The sequence below is a fragment of the Macaca fascicularis genome, chromosome 13, assembly GCF_037993035.2.
Source record: "Macaca fascicularis isolate 582-1 chromosome 13, T2T-MFA8v1.1".
NCBI classification, from domain to species: Eukaryota; Metazoa; Chordata; class Mammalia; order Primates; family Cercopithecidae; genus Macaca; species Macaca fascicularis.
The window spans coordinates 19,743,587-19,767,598 of record NC_088387.1 but is presented as its reverse complement, the minus strand read 5'-3'; the positions used below and the strand labels follow the sequence as shown (position 1 = coordinate 19,767,598).

Genomic DNA, 24,012 nt, shown 5'->3' with positions numbered 1-24,012 from the left:
GCGAATGAGTCCTCGTTATTCTCGGGCGTTGGAACATGGCCAGGGTAGTAGGAGGCCACCGAGTGAGTTCTTCCCGCGGAAGGTGCCCGTCCGCTCGCCTGCCTAAGTTTCCCTCGGGCGTTTTCCATCCCGGAAGCGCATACGAGACCCCCGGCCACGGCCCCCAGGTAGACGTCTGGGCCCGGGGCGGCGGAGGCTGTGCGCAGGCCGACATACCTCACGGGCACCTTTCTAGAAAGCCCTGCAGCAGCCTTGCAAAGACATGTCATTGTCGCAACGTTCTGGATAAAGAAACAGGCCCCTTGGTCGGGCCTTCACCATCAGCGGGAAGCAGCGCGCTGTTTTGATTCACATTTGGCTCCAGGCAGAGCCGGGTATGGTCCTCTGTGCCAGGAGGCGGGGTCTGGCTTGAGCCCGGGTCTCCTGCCTTGGGTGGAGCTCTCACTCCACACCTCTCAGCCTGCCGTGGCTAGAAGTTGATGGGTTAAATCTGCACCCAGGGCTAAGGCTTCTGTGATCCCTAATCTCTTAGATGTGCTTGGAGCCCTTTCCTACCTTTCAAAATACTCCTGCACATATGCCACGTTCTCCAAGATACGCACCGTTGTTTTGTTTCTTCCATTATTTCTGTTGATGCCTACGAGGTCCTAGGCACTTTACATAACAAGCTTTAAAGATGGGCATTTCTGTCTGCCTTATAGGCTCAGCAGCAGCAAAGTTTGCTAATTTGCTAGAAGTCACGGAGGTGGGACTCCCAACCCCCTATGTCAGCCCCTACGCTCTACACTGCCTGGCAAACTGTCTCTAAGGATACAGTGAGCATCAGCAAAACAGGGCAACTCCGTTGAGATGAGGTTAAGAGTCGTTTGGCACCCCTGTCGTCTTTTTTTCTTCCATCACGTCATTGTTTTAATTTTAACCTTTTTCCAACCACCTACTCCCCTCATTTATGCCCCACCTCTGAACTCGCATACTTCTTTTTCTCTCTTATGGCCCTTAGATTTTACCTTATACTGTAATTATTGCTGTGCTTATTTTATCTCCACTGCTAGTTTGAAAGTTGTTGAAGGCAGAAATCATTGACTTGTCATCCCCTCACAAATGGCTTGTGTAGAAAGTCACCATAGTATAGATGTCTGCCATGAGCAGACCTGGCATATTTTATCCTTAATACCAACAAAGGAAGCCATATAAGGGTTTGTGGGTAAAAATCATCATCCCTGTTAAAAGACATCAGACCAGGCCTGGCTCACCAGCTCAGGTGGGCCAGTAACAGAAGTTCTTCAAAACATAGACTGTTATAGCTGTGAACAGTGGCTGTGAGCTCCAGGGTTAGATAAGCCTGTTTTCAAGTCCTGGAATTGCCACATATTAGCTGGGTAACTTTGGGCGTGACATTTACCCTCTCTGGATTTCAGATTGCAAAAACTCATTGGATTGTTTTGTGGATTGAAAGAAATAATATAAATTTAGGCCGAGTGCTTTGACTCATGCCTGTAATCCTAGCACTTTGGGAGGCCAAAGCAGGAGGATCACTTGAGCTCAGGAATTTGACGCCACCCCTGGCAATATAGTGAGATCCTGTCTTTACAAAAAAAGATTTTTAAAATTACCCAGCGTGGTGGTACACACCTGTATTCCCAGCTACTCAGGAGACTGAGGTGGGAGGATTGCTAGAACCTGGGAGATCAAGGCAACAGTGACCTGTGGTTGTGCCACTGTACTCCAGCCTCAGTGACAGAGGAAGACCCTGTCTAAAAAAAAAAAAAAAAAAAAAAAAAAGTAGTAAGTTTAAAGAGCTTAGTGTAGGCCTGGCATATAAATGATATTGTTGATGTTGATATTAACTTGAAGGCAAATTTATAGGACTAGGGATTTTGTAACATTATGTCGCAAAGCCAAAATCACTAGAGAAAAGTGTCATCTTTTAGAATATTAATGAACTGGTTAAAATCTTGAACTGAAGTTATGTCGTTTGTTTGCTTGCCTGTGTTGCAGAAGAGCGACAGAGAAAACTTCAGGAGTACCTTGCAGCCAAGGGAAAACTGAGGAGCCAAAACACCAAGTGAGTTTATCTGTCTACAGTTATGCAAGTTTTGTTGCCTTCTTTGTACTAGCAATTTAAAGCCTTTTTGAAACATGTCCCTTTTGCTTAGAGTCTACTCAGACTGCATTGGGATTCTATGATAACGCAAAAAGAGCATTTCATTCCAGGCATGACCAAACCCCCTGGGCAGTGCTTAGTCCATTGGCAAAGCTTTATGCGTTGTTACTGTGTGAATCTCCAAAGGAAGGAGGGAAGGGTCAGTATTACCTATCATGCTGGAAGCTTTGGCAGTTTCTGCGTTTTTTTTCTTGGGGAAGTTGATTCTCATGAAGGCAGTTTTTGGTCAAGAACTTGAATGAAAAAAAGAAAAAAAGAACTCGAATGACCATGCTTCTGGCATTTCTTGCTAAGGCAGGAGAGCCAGTTACAATCAATCCTCCATAGCAGAGTGATATCCTCCAGCCTAGTGGTGCTCTCGGGTCATTCTCTTAGCATTTACTGTTGAGATAGACAGAACATAACCACTTCATTTTTATCCTTTGTAGATTCTTACCATCTTTGTGGTGTTATATGTCCTTCTTTCTTAGCACTAATTAATTTTTTCCCCATTTGAGTTGCTAAATATTTTTTTGAAAATTAATTTTTACAAAGTTAGCTTTCACCCTTTATTTTATCTTGGGTGTTTACTCACCTCTATTTCCTTGATTAAATGAACCTAATTCATTTATTCAACAAATATTTATTTAGTACCTACCATGTCTCAGTTACTTCTGATGCTAGAGATACGGTGCTTAACAAGACAGACATTCCTGCCCTCCCAGGGCTTATGTTCTAGATGGGAGAGGCAAACATCAAACAAGTCATAATCAAAGTCCTTGTTAGTCTAACAGTTGTTTTTGGTCCATGCAGATTGATTCCTTCTAAATTCTCTGTTTTCCTATCCTTTTTCTGCATTTCCTATCTCACTAGCTAGATTTCATGTGTGTCTTGCTTTTTTTTTTCTTTTTGGTATCACTTTTCCCCTTGAAAATTAGAAAAGATAGTATTTGAAGATACTTAAAACAAGGAAATTTTTTTTTTTTTGAGATGGAGTCTCGCTCTGTCGCCCAGGCTGGAGTATAGTGGCGCAACCTCGGCTCACTGCAAGCTCCGCCTCCCGGGTTCACGCCATTCTCCTGCCTCAGCCTCCTGAGTAGCTGGGGACTACAGGTGTGCGCCAACATGCCCAGCTAATTTTTTTTGTATTTTTAGTAGAGATGGGGTTTCACTGTGTTAGCCAGGATGGTCTCTATCTCCTGATCTCGTGATCCGCCTACCTTGGCCTCTCGAAGTGCTGGGATTACAGGCGTGAGCCACCATGCCCAGCTGGAAATTTTTTAAAGAAGCAGTTAATGGTTTCATTTGGCATTGTATCTTCAGTGTCTGGCACATTGCAGTGCTCCAGGAATGATGTTTGAATGAGTAAGACTATACAAATATGAAGGAAACACATATATCTCATTAATATTGTGAGAACGCTAGATTTGTGCATAGACAGTCTCTGTAAGGATCATAAGGCAAAAAAAAAGTAGGAGCAGTTGGTGATCTCCAAGGGGGAGGATACAGAACTAAAGAAATGATGATAAGGAGACTTTATTGAATCTAATTTTGAATTATTTTGCCATTACAGAAATTCTAATTATTTAAAATTCTAATCATAATTTTTAATCACTGTACTTCCCAAGCTTAGCTTGGCATCCTTCTGTGCTGAGGATTAATTTTAATTTGTCTTTTATAGGCCTTATCTGAAATCCAAGAATAATTGCCTGAATCCACCACCTTCTAAATCTGTAAGTAGAAATTAGTCTTTTTAAAAATATGCATTCATAGGTATGATTAGTAATAAAAATAATAAAGATGTTAGCAACCTAAAGAACATGTATTTCAAAGATATTTCTTTTAGATATAAAAACAGTTTGGTTTAATAAGAGACAATCATTTTTTGAAAAGTATGACATACTACAGTTTAGTTTTATTAACCAAAAAAAGTCTCAAGTGAACTTTAGTCCTCTTGATAGCTAACATTTATTGAATACTTACTGTGTGCCTGATACTTTTCTGACTTGCGTTACCTCACTGAGTCCTCACAATCTTATGAGGCTGCTATTAGTGGCCCCACTTTACAGATGAGCAAACTAAGTTACAGAAAGGTTAAATAGGTCGCATAGCTATTAAGTGACAAAGCTGAGAGCCTGTGATCTTAACCACTTTGGTATGCTGCCATGAAGTTAAATAGCTCAGTAGTCATTAAAAGAACATTTGCATTGAACCTTCCGAGCCACTTAAGTATATGCTTCCTAATCAATTTAATTTAGCTACATTAGATAGAATGGTAAAGGATCCTTAACTTAAAGTTTAAATGGAAGAAATCAGCCCTCTGAAAGAGACACAGATTCTTCATCTGCAATAAAAATCTCACCTTTAGTTTTTAAAAGCGTAGTTTTTATCTGTGTTCTGAAATGTAACTCAAATAGTGCTTCCTGAAGTGAAACATTCTCATTGGTGAGAATTTTAATAAGTTTTAATGATTCATTCACCAAATGACCTCAGTCATATTTGTCATATGCATATGCATATATAGACATATATATGTTGTGTATATACATGACATCATTAGACACTGTGAAGGACAGCAAAATGTATATAAGGCAAAATTTATGCACAATGATTTAACGTTTGGGAAGCACTGGGTTACACTTTTACTTTATGTAGCTTGAACCAGTGTAGCATGCAAGTCTTAAAGAAAAATCCACTGGAAAGGGCCCTCAGTCAGAGTTCCCTGAGGCATCTCTGGAAGTTGAAAGTACTGATTTCAGTACATCAACTCTTAAATGAAAATGATACGTACCTTATCTGCTTTACACAGTTGTAAAAGTAAAAAATGAACTCAGGAAGGGAATTACAGAATTTAGGAGAAACTGAAAGCACGATGTAAATAATAGTCATCATTGCAGTTATATAATGCTTGACAATTTATATAACACTTTCCACATATGACAGCAACTAACACCCAGACACTTTGTATACATTACCTCACTCAGAACAACCCTGTAAGGAAGTAGACCATATGCTTTAATGTCCAAACCAGGACACTTTTGAGAGTAAAAAGCAGTACTCTTTGACCAACAAGCATAAATCAAAACTATCTTGTGAAAACCAGGATATATGGCATCCTTTCTAGATAATAGATACTATTATTATTATCAGTTTTATTGTGAATCTAAACCTGCTCTAAAGTTAATTTTAAAAAGTAATGAAGTACTGATACATACTACAACATGGGTAAATCTTGAAAACATGCCAAGTGAAAGAAGCCAGACAGAAAAGGCCACATATTACATGATTCCATTTATATGACACATCTAAAATAGGCAAATCTGTAGACATACAGAGACAGAAAGTAGACTAGCAGTTGCCAAGGACTGCAGGAAGCAGAAAATGGGGAGTGACCGCCAACAAGTAAACCAAGTTTCTTTCTGGGGTGATGAATATGTTCTGGAATTAGACAGTGGTGATTGCTGCATAATAGTGTGACTGTACTAAAATCCACAGAATTGTGCACTTATTAAAATGGTGAATGTTACGGTTTGTGGATTATATCAATTTGTTTTTAATATAAAAGAAAGCAACTAAAATTAACACACATTTGGAAGCTTCATGCCAGCATCCCTCCACCTCTTCAGTAAGCAATGATGGAGGGATCCAAGGTGTATATAAATGTTGGTGCTCAAAGATTAATCCAGATATAGGCATTGTGGGTATACCATCCATCTCTCTGCCTCCCACTCACAACTCTCCCCCGTTTCACCCCTAAAAACAACACGCACACCACTGTCATCTGGAGTAGACATCTCTTTGCCCTTAATGCCAAATGGTTCTGGTTAGATATCCTTTATATACTCGCCAGGTTTATATAGTGATTCTTCACAATATATGTCAAATCAAAAATAGAGCAGTAACTCTAGCATTCCCATATCTTACCCTGGAAACATTCCATAAATCTCTGTGAAATTCTCCTTTCTGAGTAATTGCTTTCATGATAGATGCTCAGGAATTCATAGTGGCTTGCCCAGTTACTTACCATATGAATTCTAAACTCCCCTAGTTTTCAGAGTTCTCTGTAATCTAGCCCTACCTTCTCATCCAGAAATAAATCACATGACTAAACATTTGTTTATTATTAACATAGACTCTAACCTTAAAACCCTGTCCTGGCTGATTTTACACATGTGACTACTAAGATGTTACATGTTTATTGAGAGCTGTGGCAGCATATCTCAGCCTTCACATCATCTGCCACCTATCTCCTTGTCACCAATCTCCAGGGATGAGACAGAGGTTCTTGAGTGATACTGTGATGTTTACAAAGGCAGTAGTTTAAGAAACATATAATGTGACTATACAAAGTCCTAGGAGAGATTTGTTGGGAGGTCCCCTAACATAAGTTCATTATGTATATATTTTTTCAGGGTCCTTTGGAGGGCACTTAGGATATAATAGGCATTCAACAACTACTGTTTGAGGCAGATTCATTTTTTAAAGAGCAAGTTTTTTATATTCACTACATCTCTGCTTAATTCTGTCAAGCTAAAAGATTCTAATATATTTCTGATAGGAACTCAAGTTATAAAAACTACCTATTAGGACAAGTACGGTGGCTCATGCCTGTTATCCCAGCACTCTGGGAGGCCAAGGTGGGTGGATTACTTGAGTTCAAGATTTCACGACCAACCTGGCCAACATGGTGAAACCCCATCTTTACTAAAAATACAAAAAAGTAGCCGGGTGTAATGACACGCGCCTGTAGTCCAGCCACTTGCGAGCCTGAGGTGGGAGAATTGCTTCAACACAGGAGGCAGAGGTTGCAGTGAGCCAAGATTGCATCACTGCACACCAGCCTGGATGACAGAGCAAGACCCTGTCTCAAAAAAAAAACAAAACACAAAAACTGTCTATTAGTCATTCTTTACTTTCTGAGAATTCAGCTTTCTTAGGTGAAAATCTAAAAATGATTAATTTTTTTAGCATGTGTTAAACAGTTATTTTTATTATTTTAAAAACAGTAGGATATTGTTAGGAATTTTTTAATATATACTTTCTTTGTTTTTTCAGACTATTAAACCCAAAAATGATGTTACCAACCATGTTGTTTTGCCTGTCAAACCTAAAAGATCCACCAGCATTAAACTCCAACCCAGACCACCTAATACTACAGGGTCCCAGAAGCCGAAGTTGGAGCCACCAAAACTTTTGGGCAAAAGGCTGACTTCAGAATATGCTTCTTCTAATCCATACTCTAAGCCTTCTAGCAAGAGTTTTCAACAGCGTGAAGCTGGATCATCCACAACAGGAGAACTGTCAAGAAAACCCGTGGGGTCACTTAGTATAGAGCAGTTGAAAACTACAAAGCAGCAGTTAACAAATCAAGGAAATGCTAAATGTACAGACTCTGTGAATAATACCCATGTTGAAAACGAATCTTTGGATAATTTTCTAAAAGAAACAAACAAAGAGAACTTGCCCCATATCTTAACAGAACCTGAGAGGAAGCCAGATCCTAATTTATGTACCACAAGTAAGCCAAAGACTAACTTTTCTAATGAAACCAAGAACAGTTTGGTTCCTAAACAAGCCTTGGGCAAAAGTTCAGTTAATAGTGCTGTTCTGAAAGAGAGAGTTAATAAACAATTTGTTGGAGAAACACAAAGCAGGACTTTCCCAGTAAAATCACAGCAACTCTCTAGAGGAGCAGATCTTGCAAGACCAGGAGTAAAACCCTCAAGAACGGTTCCCTCTCACTTTATTCAGACCCTTAGTAAAGTTCAGTCATCAAAGAAACTGGTGGTCAAGAACATCAAAGATGTAAAGGTTAATAGGGGTAAATATGAAAGACCAAATGAAACTAAGTTACAGTCATACCCTGTTATTGAACAGAGAATGAAACATACCAAACCCAGAACATACCCCAATTTGCTTCAGGGTGAATATAACAACAGACATCCAGACATCAAGCAAGATCGGAAGTCCACCCAACCTTGTTGTATACCTCAGACATCATGCGTACTGCAAAAACCGAAAGCCATAAGCCAGAGGCCTAATCTGACAGTTGGCAGATTTGATTCAGCCATTCCAAGCACCCCTAGTATAAGACCAAATGGAACCAGTTGTAATAAACGTAACAATAATGACTTTCAACAAAAAGCACGGACTTTGAAAAAGGCTGTTGTTCCCCAGAACCATTTTCTGAACAAGACCGCTCCCAAAAAAGCTGATGTCACAACCGTAAATGAGACCCGAACAAACCCAAATATTAAAAAGAAGGCAACAGCAGAGGATCGAAGGTACTTTGCTTTAATTCTAAACTTGTGCAACTTAAGATAATTAGGAAAATTGACCATCAAGAAGACTTGGTCAGGAAATAGGCCATAAATAATGGCTCCTAAGTAATTTTTAACTACAGTCTGAAAAAAGATTTGAAGCAAATATATTAAGACTTGACAGGGCTAGGTGGTACATATGTTATAAATCATTTTCTGTAATTGTATGCTTTAAATAGTTTTTTTTTTTAAGAAATTGAAACACAGAATGGATGAGTAAGAAGTAGGGGGTGCAGATGTAGACATGTTCAAGAAGTGCTCTGCTAGGCTGAACAGCAATAGAACAGATAAGAGTTCACATAGCTAGGAAGTGAGAAGATGGTAGTCTCTTGTCAAGCAAACCAATGGTTAAGTTCAGAAAAGTTATCAGGGAAGAACCAGAAACTTCCATGAGTCTGAGTGGGCCAAGTTATGGCAAGTAAGCTCAGAGAGGAGCAGTCAGTTCAAATACAGGGTTCAGATGGTGGAAGTCAAATCTCGGGCCAGGCACGCTGGCTCATGCCTATAGTCCCAGCACTTTGGGAGGCCGAGGTGAGCGGATCACCTGAGGTCGAGAGTTCGAGACCAGCCTAACCAACATGGAGAACCCCTGTTTTTACTAAAAATACAAAATTAGCTGGGTGTGGTGGCACATGCCTGTAATCCCAGTTACTCAGGAGGCTGAGGCAGGAGAATTGCTTGAACCCGGGAGGCGGAGGTTGCGGTGAGCCGAGATCACGCCATTGCACTCCAGCCTGGGCAACAAGAGCAAAACTCTGTCTCAGAAAAAAAGAAAAAATCAAGATTTCAGGTTGGTTAATATTAACATACACATTGATTGAAACTGAGCCAGTGAATTTTTCACACTTTCTACCCAGGAGAAGCATATACGTATACCTGCTTGTCAGAAATGTCCTTATTTTGTACTTCAAGCAGGTATGCATATATGCTTCGTACAGCTCTGAACACCACCACCAAGCCCCTTGCCCTCCTGAAGAGACAGTAAGTAAACAACTTAATTCAGGGTGATGTGATCAAGAGAGTAGAGCTGGAATGGCTGCTTTAGATAGAAGGATCAGTAGAGGTACTTTCAACAGCAACGTCTGAGCTGAGACCTAACTCTGAGGAGAGGCTGGTGACAAGAAGAAGGACAATCCTGAGCAGAAAGAGAAGTGAGTGCAGAGACCTTGAGGTGGTGAACAAGGAAGTCAGGGTCCCAGCCCTGGAGCTCACAGTCTACGTCAGACAACAGAGGATTGGTCATAAGACTGTGTTGCATGTTGAACATGTTTGATTACAAAAGAGAAGGAGTCTGGAAAGGGAGAGATTCATTCACTCATTCTGCAGGTGTTTCTTCGGCACCTACAATGTGCCAGGCGCTAGGAGACACAGTGATGAGCACACAGTCAGTCAGTCTTTACCCTTCTGGAGCTAATTGATATATATAGAAAGTACTAGAGAAACAAAACTGGTATTGAGGTCCTAGGAGTAAGTTGCCTTTAGAAAGGGAAAGTTCCCTCTTCATTTATGATTAGAAGGAAGGCTAAGGAGATAGGAAAAATGCTAGGAACATGGAGGAAGCACATGCCAGATGTCTCAACTTCTATCATCAAGTAGGTGGTTGGAGTGAAGGCAAGGGGCAGTATTTGGGGCTGAAATAATAAACATTGCATGGATTTTGCTCTGGAGTCAGAAATGAGAGTTAGTAGCATTCATTCATTCAAAAATTAGTTACTGGCATTCTGGAAGAAACAAAACTATAAAGACAAAAAATAGATCAGTGATATTCAGGAGCTGGAGATTAGGGGTGAGACTGACTACCAAGGAGGATAAGGGAATTATTGACGGTGTTACAGCTCTCTTAGAGCTTGATAATAGACTTACCTGACTTCAGGCATTTGTCAGAACTCAGAATTGCACACTGAAAGGTGAATGTTACTGTGTGTTATTAAATAGCTGTGTGTGCTAGACACTGTGCTAGGAACTGGACTGCCAAAGTTTCTGCCTTCATAGAGCTCACACTCCAGTGGAGGAGACAGAAAACCAGCACATTGACTAAATAAGACACGGTAATTGCAGGTAATTGCCTCTCCATGGAGGTGTCATTTGAGCGGAGGACTGAAGATGCAAGACCTTAAGGCAGGAATAAGTCTGGATCAAGAAACTTCAAGGAGGCAGGGTGCAGTGGCTCATGTCTGTAATCTCAGCACTTTGGAAGGCCGAGGTGGTCGGATCACTTGAGGTCAGGAGTTCGAGACCAGCCTAGCCAACATTGTGAAACCCCATCTCTACTAAAAATACAAAAATTAGCCAGGTGTGGTGGCACGCACCTGTCGTTGCAGCTACTCAGGAGACTGAGGCACAAGAATCACTTGAACCCAGGAGGTGGAGGTAGCAGTGGCGGGAGAGCATGTCACTTCACTCTAGCCTGGGCAACAGAGCAAAACTGTGTCTCAAAAACAAAAAAAGAAACTGCAAGGATACCTGAGCTCCTAGAGGGGGTGAGTAACAGACTAGTGTGGAGAGGTAGGCAGGAGCCAGATTACACTGTGCCTTTCAGCCATGGAAAATATGTTGAATTTTATTCCAAGAGCCGTGGAAAGTCCTTGGCAGTGACACAGCCTGGGGTGCTATTTACCAAAGTAAGAAAAATTTGGAACAGATGCAGAGATGAAAATCGAGAACTTTGTTTAGGACAGTATTAGATTTGAAATGCCTGTCAGACATCAAAAGATATCAACTAGGCAGTGGGTTTTACAAAGTTTGGGGATCCAGGGAGAGATCTGGGCTGAAATGTACACTTGAAAGTCATTATTAATATGTAGTTTTAATTTAAAGAAACTGGAGTGCCTACATCCAAACATGAGGTCTACATGTCTTGGTGCCCCTACCCCCAAAAAGCAGTCTGTCACCTGCTTAGAAGCTGGAGTGGAAAATGTGAACAGTGGGGGACAGCAAGATTGAGGACTTGGCACTATCAGAGCCAGCTACTTAAGAGCCCTGAAATTACAGGTCTAGCTTATGAAGGAGTCATGTCTGGTCAAGAGAGGGCTAAGGAACCAGGTTAAGTGGGTCACTTCCCACACCAAGACCTTACTGAGGGTAGAATGCAGGCTTGTTAGGTTTGGGTTGAGTGACAGTTTATGGTGAGAGAAATGAAGTGCTGAGTTAGTCATCTCAAAAGAAGAGGGATGTCTTAGGAAAGCAAGTGTCAAGTAGCACAAGTGAAAACTTTCAAAGAATAATAATCACAAATTCTATTTGAAGTCTGAAGTGCTGGCCACGTGTGATCTAGGAATCTTGGTGTCTGCCTTCTCATGGGTGGGTGCAACCCAGTGCTGCCATTACCCATTACTTTTTTCTCTTGCATCAATGTCTGCATCTATTTTTATTAATTGTTTTTTAATTCCATTCTCCTAATTTTGTCTGTAGTTGAAAGTAATTATACTCTATCTATACATATCATATACTTTAGCAGCTTGACTGTGTTTAAAAATAAATAAAACCACTCTCCCTTTAATTGAATTTCAGGAAACAACTAGAAGAATGGCAGAAATCTAAGGGAAAAATCTATAAACGGCCCCCTATGGAAATTAAAACAAAAAGAAAAGTAATAAAGGAAATGAATATTTCATTCTGGAAGAGCATTGAAAAAGAAGAGGAGGAAAAGAAAGCACAACTCGAACTGTCCAGTAAAATTAACAACACTCTGACAGAATGTCTGAACCTCATCGAAGGGGTGAGTGAAGAAGATAAATTCCTCCAGCTTTGGCCCAAAGTCTTAGAATTTTTGAACATTTTTCTTAAATATAGTATAGGAGAGATAGCCTTCATCTAAGCAGAAACTTAGCTACTCTTTTAAATATGGAGTAATAATAATAGCAATAATAATAATGACATGCCCATAAACGGTGGCTTTTGTATGTCTGCGCTTTTATAAACACTTAGCTAAGATTATCTCACATGATTATAACCACTGTTACTATGATCACTTTACAAACGAAACTAAGGCACAAAGAAGTTGGAAAACTAATCCAAATAAACTGACTCCAAAAGGAACTTTGCTTCTTTGGGTATCAGGTTCTGAAGTGTACACATTTAACATTGAAACTGAAGTCAGAAGGCAAGTTTATATGTAAAGTTGGAGTATTCTAAATACTGTGGGTAGCTATAAGTAGTATTTAAACTTTATCGTGGATTCTGCAGATAAGGATAAAATAGATGGTAGGCAAAGAGTATGATGGTAGGCAAAGGAAAAATATATTAAAAAATATATTAATAAAAAATGATGGAATAAACTTCTATACTAAGATCCTTGCCTAAAGCAAGACTCATTCGGTCCTTTGGCTGGTAATGTTGAACATCAGCCAAAAAAAGGAAAAGTTCAGTTTAAATCTACTCCAGGCAACATTTTCACAACAGCCAGTTAAATATTAACTATTTCTCCTTGTGGAGTTAAACTTGAGTTCTTTTTCTTTTCCTCTTTTGTTTTTGTTGTATTATTTAAAAACATGAGTACCTTTTTATTATCATTTCAAACAATACAGATAAATGATCAGCCCTCTTCCTCTATAACATACATATTTAGGCATCCCAGACTTCTCTCTGGAGGTGACCACCATTGCCAGTCATTCTTTCTGTTTTCATGCATGTCCATGCAGTATAGGTGTGGAGAGAAAGGAAGTATTATATTTTTGCAAGTTGGAATTCTTTTATTCACTTTTTTATGTACTTTGGTTGTTTTTTCTTGTGTTTTCCTAGTACCAATGTTATGCTGATTTAGGCAGATGAGTTGAGTGTTTTCCTTTTTGTCCTGTACACTGAAAATAGTTTGTATGACACGAGAATTATTTTTATTTTTTGAAGGTTTGATAAAAACTTGCCCATAAAAATCATCTGGACCGTGTTTCTTTGGAGGATAATTTTGTATATATCCTCTCAGTTTATTTATTATGGGGTCATTGCTCTATTTAGGGTTCATATATCTTGAGTCAACTTGAGTAATGTTGTGACTTTTTAAAAATTAGACTTGCCAAAGATTTTTTCTCATTAATCTTTTTAAAAGACCTCAGGTTTTATTGATTATTTTTTCTCTTGCATCAATGTCTGCATCTATTTTTATATTTATTGCTCTTTTCCTAGCTTTTTAATTGAAACCTTAGATCATTTAAAAGTGAGAATTTCTTTTTTTTTATAAATACGTTCAATGCTATAGCAGATTTGCCTCTGAATTTTACTTTGGTCATATTATGTGTCAGGGTGAAGTCTGAAAAACAAACCACAGAAATAATGTAATTGGTTACACAGTATCTTACGTGGGTTCTCTAGAGGTGAACCCTAAGAGGAGAATCTGTGTGAAAGTAGTTTATTCGGAAGACACTCCAGGGAAAACTGGGAGGGGAGTGAAGTTGGAGGATCAGAAAAGCGAGTCCATGGAGGGTGACTGGCACAGCCCCACAGGGATGCTCTGGAGACAGTGTCACTCACATCTCTCCGAGTCATCCTGATCAGAGGCTTGGGAGCTCCAGTGTTAAAGCTTCCATTGTCATTTATTCATGGCTACCTCTGGCGGACAAGAATTCTCAAGGCACTTCCCACTCTCTGGTCACATACAAGGGAGCACAGATGCCGGCTGTGAAAGCACACAGTGAGCGCTCAAAATGCTGAAGGGATCAGAAGGGGTGCAGGTGCTACACACAGGTCTGACAGCAAAAAGGAACCTGAGGTAACAGTGGTGATAACTGCAGGAAGCAGCTAGTACCCACTGGGTCTAGGGGAACAAAGAGAGGTTAGGGTATCAAAACCAAGAAGCAGGAGAGACAAACCCTGGTAGAAATGGGACTCCCAACTGTAAGGAAGGCATACTACCCAGCAGATGCTGGAGGAGAGGCCCTGCAAGGCTGGGGCTCAGATTTTGAGGAAAAGATGCTCTCCATTTGGTGCTCCTGCCTCTGAAGCTGCACAGGGAGGTGGGCTCTGAGTGGGGAATGGGAGAAAAAAAGATGGAGGCTAGGACCAACTGTTGCTGCCAGGGCGAGGGACCATTGCTGGGGTAAGGAAAGCAAATAGGACGAAGCAAGTGTCTTCCTTCTCCATCCCTGCAGCCTCCCTCTCGTGCCCCCTAGTGGCAGAGCTGAGCAGGGGGCTGGTGTCCAGAGTTTCAACCCAAGCATCACAACGCAGAGGATGGGGTTTGGGGCTGACACACAGAAGCTTCCTAACTGACATATCTTCTCATTGTTCATTTCTAAATAGCTTGAGATTCCCATTTTGAGTTCTTTAACCCAAAAAATATCTTAAAAGAATATCTTTTAATTTCCAGATTTGTAGATTTTTTTTCTGGTGTTAATTTCTAATTATATTGCATTGTAGTTGGTGAATGTGGCCTATGTGTACTCTACTTGATGGATTTTGTTGAAATTTTCTTTGTGGTCTTAATATCTGATCATTCTTGGTAAATATTCCAAAAATGTTTGAAAAGAATGTATATCCTATTTTGTTTATTTGATCCATTGCTTTCTGAAAGAAATAGGCGAAAGTCTCTCCCTGGCACTGTGATTAGTCATTGACAATTTCTCTTCATATGTCTGTCCATTTTTACTTTCTGTTTTTCAGTTATGTTGTTAGGTACAGAAAGATTCATGATTTGCTTTGATTTCTTTTGTCTGATTAATTTTGCCACACCTGCTTTTTGTTGTTAGAATATGTCTGGTAGTTCTTTTTCCATCCCTTTCCTTTAAACCTTCATGCGTTGACTTATTTTAGGTATGTCTCATATAAATGCACACAGTTACATTTTTTAAACAAATCTGAAACTCTCTGCTTTTTTTTTTTTTTTTTTTTTTTTTTTTTGAGACGGAGTCTCGCTCTGCCGCCCAGGCTGGAGTGCAGTGGCCCGATCTCAGCTCACTGCAAGCTCCGCCTCCCGGGTTTATGCCATTCTCCTGCCTCAGCCTCCTGTGTAGCTCTCTGCTTTTAAAAAGCAAATTTAGTTCATATGCATTTATTATGATGACTTGTATGTTTAAACTTATGCCTGCCATTTTGTTTTGTAATTCAGCTTACATGAATTCTTTTTTTCCTCATTTCTGTGTTTGATCTAGTTTTATTTCATAAGGAAAATAATACACTGAAATGAAAATAAAGTGGTAGATGTAAGCTCAAACATGATTTGCAGAATATATATCATATTCTTCTTGCAGTTCCTTTTTTGGTTTGTTTTTTTTAAGAGACAGGGTTTCACTCTGTTGCCATCATAGCTCACTGCAACTTTGAACTCCTGGGTGGACCCAAGCGATCCTCCACCTCAGCCTCCTGAGCAACTAGGACTGCAGGTACACACTACTACACCCATTATTGTTTACATTTTTTTTGTAGACACAGGGTCTCACTGTGTTGCCCAGGCTGGTCTCAAATTCCTAGCCTCAAGCAGTCCGCTGCCTCAGCCTCCCAGAGTGCTGGGATTACAGGTGTGAACCACCCAGTGCGCCTGGCCTGCAGTTACTTTTGTTTCTAGTTTTTCTTGTGAGTTCTAAAGTTTACTCACTAGTAAATTTATGATTTTTGAATGGTAAATGTTTTGAGTCTATTCTCGTGAAACTGTTATTTTGCCTTCATGCTGGAATCATAGTTTGGCTGGGGGAAATTTCTTAATTTCAGCTTGTTTTCCCTGGAAAAATTTAAATGACTGCTTAATTTTCTTTCTTGCATCTGGAGTTGTTGATTTGTTAATGTCTCACTTCAGTCTGATTCTCATTCCTTTATAGATAATCCTTTTCTTCTCCCTCTCTGGAAGCTTTTATGATTTTCTTTTTATCTTTGATTTTCTAAGTTTTTATATTTTTTTCTCCCATTCATCCTGCTTAACTCTCTGAGAGCCTTTCAATCTGAACAACTGTTTCTTTGTTCATTCCTTGAAAGTTTTCTCCTACAACCACTTTGTGTGTTTATCTTTGTTCCTTCTAGAAACTCTCTTAGGTGGATATTAGAATTATTGAGTAATGGATATATCCTTCAGAATTCTAAATTTTGTTTTCATACTGTTCGTTGTTCTGTTGCACTGGTTTCTAGGAGGATTTCACAGCTGAGTTTTCAGCTCACAGATGTATTCTTCAGCGGTGCCCATGCAATTGTTCTGCCCTTCTATTGGTTATTTTTCCTAACAGCCCATTCTAGTTTCAGGATAGCAATACAGTCTCATCACTCTGAAGATATTGACTGTGATACTCATAAAAGTATTCCTCTTTGCTCCAGTGTTCATTCTTGTTTGTTGAGTTTTATGCTTCTTTCATGCAGTGTTGGTTTTCTCAAATGTTAGTGATTCTCAGTTGTGAACTTAACCTTTGCGTCTCCCCCATTTCAATAGCAGTAGATGGTGCTGCTTGGCTGAGTGTGCCAGTACCTGGATTTCTGGGCGTGGTAGTGCTCCCCATTCCTCTGGGTCCGTATCACTGTCCTGCTTGCAGCACAAGCCAGAAGGGAACCAAACCAGTGAATCCATTTCAAAGTTTCTTTTTGTGGGGTCTAGCCCTGTTTCATAAACACCTGCATAAATCCCCGACACATACACATATATACCCCTATGACCTTTGCATGCCTGTGTCATTCTTTACATTGCTATTAGTCCTACGGAAATTCTGATCACTACTCAGTGTTCTCATTATTATAAATATGGAATATTATGAATATATAAGAAATGTTTATGATTTGTTTTGTTTTTGTACCATGTAAAAATGAACATATTTCTTACCTTCAGCTATGATAAACATTTTCTACTTGGTCTTATGTAACTCTTAAAATTTAACGATGAGGAAGCCAGGCACAGTGGCTCATGCCTGTGGTCTCAGCTACTTGAGAGGCTAAGGTGGGAGGATTGCTTGATCCCAGGAGGTAGAGGTTGCAGCGCATTGTGATTGTACCACTGCACTTCAGCCTGCGCAGCAGAGTGAGACCTTGTCTCATAAAAAAGAAAAAAAATTTGGCCAGGTGTGGTGGCTCATGCCTGTAATCCCAGCACTTTGAGAGGCCAAGGCAGGCGGATTACGAGGTCAGGAGATCGAGACCATCCTGGCTAACACAGTGAAACCCCATTTCTACTAAAAATACAAACAATTAGCTGAGCATGTGGTGGCACGTGCCTGTAGTCCCAGCTACTCGGGAGGCTGAGGCCGGAGACTTGCTTGAACCCAGGAGGCGGAGCTTGCAGTGAGCTGAGATCATGCCACTGCACTCCAGCCTGGTGACAGAGCGAGACCCCGTCTCAAAAAAAAAAGTCTCAAATCATTAAAATGGATAATTAAAACAGGTGCATTTTATTACATGTACATTGTACCTCAGTAAAATTGACATTTTTTTATAGTTCAAAAATATTAGTGATCAAACCAATTTCTACATACCTGCTGTAATAAATATTAGGAGATGTGAGACTAACAGTGAAATGGTAATAATGACCTCTGGATATTTTGGTTTTTTTCAGGGTGTACCTTCTAATGAAATACTTAACATATTGTCCAGCATTCCTGAAGCTGAAAAATTCGCTAAATTCTGGATCTGCAAAGCAAAGTTGTTGGCAAGTAAAGGCACCTTTGATGTTATCGGGCTATATGAAGAGGCCATTAAAAATGGGGCAACAGTGAGTATCTGTCTTGGGTGGGTAACTTCTTAAAATTCTCTTTCACGTGAGTTCTCTGTTGTTTATAATATGGTGGTTAGAAGGTTGCAACATCAGTATCCAACACTTATAAAGTAATACCTTACCATAAAGAACCTAAAAATATATTAAACCCAATACATCAACATCCTTAAATCAGTAATTCAGAGCCATTGCATAAATAACTTTTAATTCGAAAATTTAGAAAAAAAACACTATATAATTATTATTGACAAAAACCGCATCAAATAGCTTTATAATGCTTTTCATTAAAATGTCATTTTCCATATCATATTCCATATTCTGTGGTACCTTTTTCCATAATGGTTCAAAATCAGAATTGTACATGCACATAGTTTAAGCAGTCAAGTAGTTTGATAAGTTTCGTTCAATAAGGCCTCTGTCTTCCTTCCCTGCCATTTCCCCCTTCCCAGAGCAAACTGATTATTTTTATATTAACCTCTATAGTTTCAGAAAACATGTTTCTCTTTCTTGATTTTTCAGTTTTAGGTATGATTTATGGAATTCCAGCTATGCAGAATGAAGATTTAGCCCTCTTTCACACGTACATACACAGATCCCCCAGTGCGCACAAATACACACCCCTATTTACCATCCTTACAGACCTTTGCCATTCCTCATACTTTAATTAGAGTCATGGAAATTCTGGTCACTATTTAGCATTCACATTGTTAATGAATATATAAGAAATATATGAGTATGTTGAGCCATGTAGTATATACTATGATTACTTTGCCTTTCAAGCAAAACTTTCTACTTACTCTTCCTGGAGTTACTGTCCTGTTTTGCCTTTACTAAGTTTTCTGAGTATTTATATATAATTAAGTCACAAACTCTCTCTAATTGTCTAAGTTCCTCAATACTTTGAAAACATCAGATATTCTACTGATTTCTTTTTCTTAGAGACCTTTCTCCTAGACCCTTCTGGCTTATTCCAGACTGAACAAGTTGCACTTTACTGCCATCTTCACCAGCTGTCTTTCTGGGATCTCTTTACCATCACCTTTAGATTCCCTTTACATCCTTCTTAAGTTGGGTGGATCCCTTGTTTTTTAGAACTCGTATCAGTTTTCTTCTTTCTACATTGTCTGTTTCTTCTCCAATGTTTTTCATTTCTTTCTCTCTCGCTGTTATTGTTTGTTTGTTCTATTTTGTTTTGTTCTCTATTCATTAAACGCTTTACACAGATGCTGGTGAAACTGGGCTCTTTGCATATATATAAGGTGGGTCTGAAAAAGCTCATTTAAAGCTCTAGACACGTGGATGGGGCTTCACCACAGGGTGATCTGGCTGAGTTGATTAGTTAGAAAACCCTCAATATCAGTATCTTTATGTCTTTACTCTTAAGCTGGACAAGTTCTCTGGAGAAGTATGTTCCAATCTCCTTCCTGGGAGCTAGAAACCAGACTGCCAGTGCTGTGGGAGAGAAGAGAGCAGGGAGTCTCAACCCTCAACATGGAAACTTCCGCTTATCTCCTTTTCTGAGAAAGCACCCTATCGCAATCTTGCATGATATCCCTCAGAGACTTGGAGAACACATCCCCAGTTTTCTGTTAGGATGAAGGGAGTTAGACACAGTTACCAGGCTGCATAGAGTTTAGGGGTGCATGGTGGATTTGGAGGTCTGACTGCTTTTTGAACAGATGTTAAAGAGTCCTCCTAATTTGGGCCCTACCACACATTCCTAAGCTGTTCTGCCAGCTCAGGAATGTTTCTCAGCCACACTGCCAGCTTGGGATTTGGCTCTCTCAAGTCGATCAAATTGTTTACTTCTCTTCTGCATTGAAGCTTCCAAAACCTTATCGCCATTTATTCTTTCCTATGTTTTGTGGTTATTGCCTCTTTTTAATCCCTTTATTATCCTTTCAGTCGCTTTTCAAGAGAAATTAAAAATAAAGGTATATTTAATCCACCATCTTTAACCAGAAGGCTATACAAATGTAAAATACACTTGATGAATGTTTTATGGAATTCACTCTTTGCAATATATTCTATGCGTTTATTCCCATTCATTTAGCTGAAATCATAATTATCTTTTGGATTTTGAAAAAAATCTATGGAAAGCTTTCCTTTTATGCTTTATTGTCAGTTTATATCTATTTGATACAGAGTCCCAGGTAAGGAAGACAAACCTCCAACTATAATGTTCTTGTGGGAAAGTACAACTTCTGCTTCATGGCATAGTTTACATACTTGAAAAATGAAGCCTATCTCAGATAATTTTATCAGAAAATTACTTTTCCATAAAAGTTTTTTATTTTTTTTCAAGTATGTTAACAAATAAAAGAAGAAAGAAAGGAAAAGCTGGAGAAAATTACCTAAAATGCCTACAAAGATTGTATCTTGGCCGGGCACAGTGACTCATCCCTGTAATCTCAGCACTTTGGGAGGCCGAGGCAGGCGGATCACCTGAGGTCAGGAGTTCGAGACCAGCCTGGGCAACATGGCGAAACCCCATCTCTACTAAAAATAGAAAAATTAGCCAGATGGTGTGGTGCATGCCTGTAATTCCCAGCTATTCGGGAGGCTGAGGCAGGAGAATCACTTGAACCCTGGAAGTAGAGTTTGTGGTGAGCTGATACCACACCACTGCCCTCCAGCTCGGGTGACAGAGACTCCCTTTCATAAAAAATTGTATTTGGGGCTGGGTACAGTGGCTCATGCCTATAAGTAATCCCAGCACTTTGGGAGGCCAAGGCAGGCGGATCACGAGGTCAGGAGATCAAGACCATCCTGGCTAACATGGTGAAACCCCGTTTCTACTAAAAATACAAAAAATTAGCCGGGTGTGGTGGTGGGCACCTGTAGTCCCAGCTACTCAGGAGACTGAAGCAGGAGAATGGCGCCCAGGAGGCGGAGCTTGCAGTGAACCGAGATCGCGCCACTGCACTCCAGCCTGGGTGACAGAGCAAGACTCCGTCTCAAAAAAAAAAAATTGTATTTGGTCAATGGAATTATAGGTGATTTCATTTGTTAAGCTTAACCTATTGTTCAATTTTTCTACAATATATATATATGACTTTTATGATAAAGGGAGAATCGCTTGAACCCGGGAGGTGGAGGTTGCAGTGAGCTGAGATCACACCACTGTACTCCAGCCTGGGACACAGCGAGACTTGTCTCAAGAAAATAAATAAATATATATATAATGCATTTTCTGTATGGCTAGCTTTACATCATTGGGCGAGAATCTTTATGTGGGAATACATATTACATATTTGATGTGTTATACAAATCAGTAGGAAAATAGAATTCGATGTAGACAAATTACATTGTGGACAACTTTAAATACATCTGTTGATTAAGTCAAGTGTGCCAACACTTAATCAAAATTTTCTGTGTTTCTTTATTTTTCTCATGAAGCTATAAAACTGTCAAGCTAGACAAAAGACTTATAGTTAGACGAGATTTTAAAAGGAAACATTTTTATTATAAAACATTTATTTGATGTTAAAATTCCTAAGCAAATTTTTTCCATGAATGTTTTTAAGATTTTGTATGTTTTCTTTCTTCCTTCCTTCCAGCCAATACAAGAGTTGCGGGAAGTTGTTCTTAATATTTTGCAAGACTCAAACAGAACCACAGAAGGTACTATTATTTTTGTATTTAAATTCATCTTCTCTAGCTGTACCAGTAAAAGTCATCCAGGACATATAGGAAAAAGAAGAAAAGAATTATCCCCTGAAATGCTTCTCACTTCTTGGTTTCCATGACCTGGCCCTTTCAGCCATTGTCATCAGCTGATTTATTTGTGTGATTACAAGTAAATACACTGCTCAACACTGAACAAAGGTGGTTTCCACCAGAACAGCCTAGACTGGAGTGTCCTACTTCCCTGGAATCCTAGATGGGAGAAGACAAACAGCTCTTTACTGGAAGAGACTGAGGCACAAAGGAGAAATGCCTTAAGTTACATGTTTAATCATAATAAACCCACCAACATACTCATCTAAATTTGTGTTATCCCTTTAAAAATAGCTATCTCAGGAATCTCGTCAGTTAGTTGACCATTACTGTCAGTGGTTATAACCTTTAGAAGACTTCTATGAGAAATATATTGTGCCAAACACAAGTGACATTATAATTGCTTATGATATTTGTTGTATGAATGAAAAGAAAAAACAAGCTGTCCTTAGAAAATAAATTAGATTCTTGTTATCTTAGAAGGTGACAAATCTTTGTCCTTTAATAGTAGATTTTGCCTGCATACAGTAGCTCACGCCTGGAATCCTAGCACTTTGGGAGACCAAGGCGGGTGGATCACCTAGGTCAGGAGTTCGAGACCAGCCTGACCAACATGGTGAAACCTTGTCTTTACTTTAAAAAAAAAAAAATATATATATATATATATATGAAAATTAGCCGGTTGTAGTGGTGCGTGCCTGTAATCCCAGCTACTCAGGAGGCTGAGGCAGGAGAATCACTTGAACCCAGGAAGTAAGAGTTTGGAGTGAGCCAAGATCACACCACTATACTCCAGCCTGGGCCACAAGAGCAAAACTCCATCTCAAAAAAAAAAGAGTAGATTTAACTGGGGAACAATCCAGTCGTGTAGCTAAGTAACCCACTACATGTGGGAAGGAGGACATAAAATAGATATACTTAATAGTAGATTCTTTGGGAATGAGACTACAATTCAGATATTTGGTTAAAACATGACTGTTCTTAAAAGGAATAAAAAGAGAAGACAGGAATCCATGCCTTTGTTGCACCCTCTTGACCTCACTTAGGGTGTCAGCCTGTAGCCACGGTGTGCCTGGCACAGTCTGATTTCCTTCCTTTCATTTTCATGATTGTGTTTGGGCTACCATGAAAACTTAATGCAAGACAGTTTTTACCTACTGTCCAAGGCAGTAACCATGTGGTCATCCTGGGTAGGAATGGGATTGGGAGGTTGTGTGAGTTAACCTTAATAAGTCAAGAAAATTGATCCAAGTTGTGGTGTAAGGGTAGGCCAGTGATTAGTCCCTAAGAGAGTTCTCTTGAGAGTGAATAGGAGACTGGGGATGTGTTCAGAGTCTTGAAAGGGTGTCAAGAATCTACCTACAGCTGTCTGCAGGGCTGGCTAGGAGGGTAGCCTGATGTAGCAGGACATTGCTACAGGGCTTAACATGAAAAAACAAGTTATAAGTCACACTTCAAATCAATCACTATTCAGTATGTGGAGCCCATGAAGATCACTGGGAAATCATTGCATGTATGTATTTTTCATGTTATTGATTTTTAGCTGAAGTATTAAGTTGCTAAATCTTAACTTCCTTCATGATCTTACATACACAGGAATTACTTCTGATTCTTTAGTTACTGAAACTAATATAACATCAGTGGAAGAGCTGGCCAAGAAGATGGAATCTGTGAAGTCTTGTCTTTCTCCAAAAGAGAGGGAACAAGTCACGGCGACACCCCAAATAGCCAAGGGAGAACAGCATAATTATCCTGGTATCAAATTACAGATTGGTCCAATCCCTAGGTAAGCAGACTCTAAAGCAGGCTTTGTGTTCACAGACTTAATTCTGGTCCAAGTCTCAGTTTTTCCTTCATAGATCTAGAGTAACAGCAGCTTATAGATACTTCTGCTTCATATGAGGTTCAAATGGCTTAATCCATCTTTGGCATTCAGGAAAGAACTGAGAATGAGGGGAGGTTGGAACCATTGACAGGAAGGTCTGTGTCTTTTCTTTGCACACACCATCCCCCTTTCACCACCCTAATGAGACCTGACCTGCAGTAAGGAAGGTGCTGCCAGAGTCAGGAGGGGTATTAGAATGCATTCACCCCTGCCCTCCTAAGGTCTCTCCTACCTTTTCACTCTCATTTGTCCTGCACTTGCAGATCCTATCTGCCTTTCTTGCAAGTCCTGACACAGTTGGGTAGGGTTGGGGCGATAAGATGGGGCACAA

At 39.7% G+C, this 24,012-nt stretch overlaps 1 protein-coding gene across 1 annotated transcript in view; it reads left to right on the top strand.

Annotated features, from left to right (window-relative positions):
- CKAP2L (cytoskeleton associated protein 2 like) overlaps positions 1 to 24,012 on the top strand; it is a 28,446-nt gene that overhangs the window by 63 nt on the left and 4,371 nt on the right. The window contains exons 2-8 of the mRNA XM_005575283.5: positions 1,999 to 2,065; positions 3,825 to 3,876; positions 7,199 to 8,427; positions 11,974 to 12,181; positions 17,918 to 18,073; positions 21,637 to 21,700; positions 23,393 to 23,582. Of these exons, the coding sequence (XP_005575340.3) occupies positions 1,999 to 2,065; positions 3,825 to 3,876; positions 7,199 to 8,427; positions 11,974 to 12,181; positions 17,918 to 18,073; positions 21,637 to 21,700; positions 23,393 to 23,582 (1,966 nt within the window). The remainder of the gene's footprint in view (positions 1 to 1,998; positions 2,066 to 3,824; positions 3,877 to 7,198; positions 8,428 to 11,973; positions 12,182 to 17,917; positions 18,074 to 21,636; positions 21,701 to 23,392; positions 23,583 to 24,012) is intronic.